General features: G+C 42.8%; 1 protein-coding gene across 6 annotated transcripts; it reads right to left on the bottom strand.

Moving 5' to 3' along the window:
- Positions 1-489: 489 nt before the first annotated feature.
- LOC117587801 (interferon-inducible double-stranded RNA-dependent protein kinase activator A homolog) lies at positions 490-3,531 on the bottom strand. 6 transcript variants are annotated; one of them, XM_034278752.1, is made up of 6 exons: positions 3,399-3,531; positions 3,051-3,269; positions 2,358-3,002; positions 2,010-2,292; positions 1,074-1,211; positions 490-984 (listed from the first exon to the last, which is right to left on the bottom strand). In XM_034278752.1, exons 2-6 carry the CDS (start codon positions 3,257-3,259, stop codon positions 736-738), a joined length of 1,524 nt encoding a protein of 507 aa, XP_034134643.1. In that variant the 5' UTR covers positions 3,260-3,269; positions 3,399-3,531; the 3' UTR covers positions 490-735. The 6 variants fall into 6 exon arrangements, with proteins under 6 accessions (XP_034134643.1, XP_034134640.1, XP_034134642.1 ...); XM_034278749.1 differs by having other exon boundaries at positions 2,358-3,269; XM_034278751.1 differs by having other exon boundaries at positions 490-981; positions 2,358-3,269.
- Between the last annotated feature and the right edge of the window lie 240 nt (positions 3,532-3,771).

Raw genomic sequence — 3,771 nt, 5'->3', positions numbered from 1 at the left:
CACGACATGTATTTGGTTTTTATAGAAGAATCAGCCTAATGGGCTTGTAGTTTCGGTAGTACTTCATGCCATTTTAGTTGGTTGTTAAAGTTTGCAGATTTTCATGCACACGACGTGTTATCTGCTAAGCATTCTCCATCGAAGATCAGTAGTTTCTGTAGTATCTGTTGTGCATTTTAGTTTGTTTTTAAAGTTTACAGGTGTTCAAATCAGATTTTCATGCACATGACATGCATTGGGTTGTTGTATATTCTCTGCTAAGCGTTCTCCACAAGGAATCTATCGATGACGTGCAGTTTCTGTATTATCTTTATTATATTGACCACGAAATGCAAAGACTTGTAGTTTCTGTAGTATCTTTATTGTATTTTAGTTTGTTGTTAAGCTATACATATTTTCAAAACAATTCAGCACAGGACATGTATTTGGTTGTTGTATCTGTTATCTTCTATGCATTCTCCGTAGAAGAATCTATCGATGATTCACTGGTTTCTGTAGTATCTTTATTATACTTTTCTTTATTCATAATTTTACAGACTTTCAAATCGTTTCAATGGGCTTTAAATAGTAAAAAAAACTGAGCGGCATTTTGCACACGTAAATAATCAAATTTAACTGCCGAATATAAGTAAATATATATAAGAAAACGGGAAGGATAAATGATAAGGAAAAACACCTAGTTCTGTTTGACAAGAACTACCGAATCGATGTGCGCTTGAATTTTGCTTTTGCTGTTTACTTTTTGGTCATTATCTTCAGATACTCGAGCGCATTTTGAGCGGCGTGGCGTTGAGCATCCCTCGATGTTGGCCCAGTGCCGTGGCAAACGCCCACGGGCAGCGTGGACAGCTGAACCAAGCACTGAAACTGACCCGTGAACGTCTTCTCCTCGATGTCTACGTAGGTGACCTCAAACTGGTTCTCGGCTGCAATGTCTGTAAGTAGCTTGGGATGATCAACCGAGGCATTCTTCAGGCAAGTCTTCTGAAATGAAATGAATGAAAAGATTATAGAATAAATATATATTAACTTCATGTAGAATGCAATGTAAAGAGTGCTGCTGTGCCAATTACCTGTAGTTTAAGCAGTTTCTTGCCCGTCGCATTTTTCAGGGTCTTGTGGAACTGTGACACTTTGTTACTGTGCTGCGTGGTCAGCGTCGGCACAGTGATATCTTTCAAATCACCATAATAATTATCGTTAGTGCGGGACTGTAAATAAGAGCGCAGCGTTTTCTGTTTTTACAATTCGTTGTAATTCGTTACACCACAAACAATCTCAAGAGTTAAATGGTGAGTTGAAATATATCACTTGGGAGTAAGAGTTTAGACAACAAATAATTGCAGCTAGGAAACCAAATTTGAAACAAAACTACTTAAACACAACAAACAGAAGTAAAGGAATATAAATCTGTTAAAGTGTAAATATAAATAAAATGCAACGGTTTAGATCTACAATCAATTTAATAGACATTTGACAGAAAATATACAATATATTATGGTAAACAAAATTGCCAACATCATGCAGTGTCGCGTGTGTCATGTTTTTATACCCGGTATTCTAAGAGTAAATAGGGTAAACTGTATTTGTCCTACCGAATTGGGATCAGATTGGATCATTATTCATTCTGAAGAATGAAGAAATTAATTTGCATTGGCTACCGCCACCCCGTCCAGCTGCTTTTTTTTTGCACATTCTCTCATTCCACACTCTGCTTCGTGCAGTGTGCGGCTCTTGGGAAGGAGGGGCGAGCTAAGAGACCGTGTTGGCATGAGAAGTGATGTATGTAGATGACATATGTAAAAAAAATGTAACATGTAAAATTTTAAAAATCCACTAAGGTACAGATTTATTACTGAGTACCGGGTATAAAAGTTGTGACGTGTAAGAAGCGTCTCACACGTTCCTACTCGTTTCTTTTGTTTTTAAAATATTTTCCCCCTCTAGATCTCAAGCAATTCCAAGTTCGCAGAGACACTTGTGTAAGATAAGTTCTGTGGTGTACTCACATCGCCCTCCAGCTCGTTGCAGACGTCTGGTATTTTGGCTGCATCGATGGGCGTTTCCTGCAGGTGACTCCACATCTTGTGGGCGGCCAATCGTTTGGCAATCTTCTTGCTCTTCCCCTTGCCAATCTCACGATTCTGCAGTATGGTGCAGGCAATGGTGAAGAGCCGCTCATGCGGCAAACCCATCTGGGTTACAGTGTCATACGATGGCGGCGGCCACCGGCGCTGCATGCACAACTCCTGCAGCAAACCAATCGGATTGCCCACAATTTTATCGCTGGCGCTGCAGATACAAAAACCAAATGTTTTTCTCTCCATAGTGTACGCTTTTGCGGGGATTACACTTACTCGCCAATTGCTGCATTTGGGCAATCTCCACCACTGCCGGGGGCCGTAGGATCAGTTACAGCTGCGGCGGCGGCGCTGTTCGTAGCCTCGGCCAGCTGGGTGCCCATCAGTTTGTCAATCAGAGCACGAGCGGCGGCATGTTTGGCCTCCTTTTTAGAGCGTCCGGCTCCCATGGCCGTGAAGGGTGTGTCCTTGTCCTTGAATGACACGCGAAAGCGAAACGTTGGCTCATGTATGGCGCCTTCGATTTGGACCAGCTCGTAACCGGGCGTAATGCCACGCCTACTGAGGATCTCCTGCAGTATGCTGACGGGCGTCTTCATGGCCAGCCCATTGGCATCGGTTTCGCTGACAAAAGCGATTGCCTCGTCGGTCGATGATGCCCCCCCATCTACTTCGCTCAACTGCAGCTGGATCGGCTGCTGCTCTGCCTGTTCCTGTGGCTGAGACTGCGATTGCGGTGGCTGTCCTGTCGACGACCTCTCCTTCTTGACTTTGCTCGAACGTTGCGTTCTTGTGATGGACCCTTCGACGTTGCCATTTGTCAAGCCAGCAGCTGCAGAACTGCCCGGAATATCATACTGACGACGGGGAGCAAAGCCAGTCTGTGGTGGCTGCGCCGATGTTGGTTGCTGCTGCTGCTGCATCGGATGCCCTAGTGGCTGCTGCTGCTGCATTGGGTGCTGCGGTGGCTGCATTTGCTGCATTGGGTGCTGCGATGATGGCTGCTGATCTTGTGACAGCTGCAGTTGCTGCGGCCGCTGCATCTGCATCTGCTGGTGTACCTGATTCTGGTTCTGGTTTTGGTTTTGGTTCTGTTGATGATGCATGTTCTGCAGCTGGTGTGACAAACCGTGACCATGGTAGTTTGTTTGCTCCATATTTTCGAAATTGTATTCCATACGTATCTGACTGTGAAAATTTATGTTGCTGAAAAATCAATATTTACGGCCGTGCTCAGACTCGGGTGCGAATCGGAGCTGCCAAACTGCTCCGCTTGCCAGAGTGTGGTGAAACCTCTGGTGGGATTTGATTACTTACGGCTGATGACCGATTTTAACTGCCTTTTATTTAATAATAATTTATTAACGCCTTGGTTAATAATTTATTTTTAAATAAAATACAGAAAAATCGAGTCGTGGTCGGATTTATTCAGCTTGACCGCGGAACTATCGATAAAATATATCGATAGAAGTTCGGATATATTCCGAAATAACCACCTCATTTTCAAAATATTCTGTAAATTACCATGAATCTAAAATCATTTTCCTAGACTTAAATGTTCTTTTAAATATTACCAGCTAATTAAGACTCTCAGCTTTTAAATTGAAATTTTACCCAAATCATCATTTGATTCTCCACAAGATTGGCTAATTTGTATGACTTATATTTATTGGATTGATTGCAAAACAAG

The sequence above is a fragment of the Drosophila guanche genome, unplaced genomic scaffold (assembly GCF_900245975.1).
Source record: "Drosophila guanche unplaced genomic scaffold, DGUA_6, whole genome shotgun sequence".
Classification (NCBI taxonomy): Eukaryota; Metazoa; Arthropoda; class Insecta; order Diptera; family Drosophilidae; genus Drosophila; species Drosophila guanche.
The sequence above is the reverse complement of the archived record's forward strand: the minus strand, read 5'-3'. Positions and strand labels throughout refer to the sequence as shown.

What these genes read in the sequence shown, in the direction of transcription:
- LOC117587801 (XM_034278749.1), bottom strand. Translation starts at nt 3,259, where the DNA reads ATGGAATACAATTTCGAAAATATGGAGCAAACAAACTACCATGGTCAC. An exon ending in CCAAATGCAGCAATTGGCGA is followed by an intron (nt 2,293 to 2,357) that starts GTAAGTGTAATC and finishes TTGTATCTGCAG; the next exon opens with CGCCAGCGATAAAATTGTGG. An exon ending in GCAACGAGCTGGAGGGCGAT is followed by an intron (nt 1,212 to 2,009) that starts GTGAGTACACCA and finishes TCTTATTTACAG; the next exon opens with TCCCGCACTAACGATAATTA.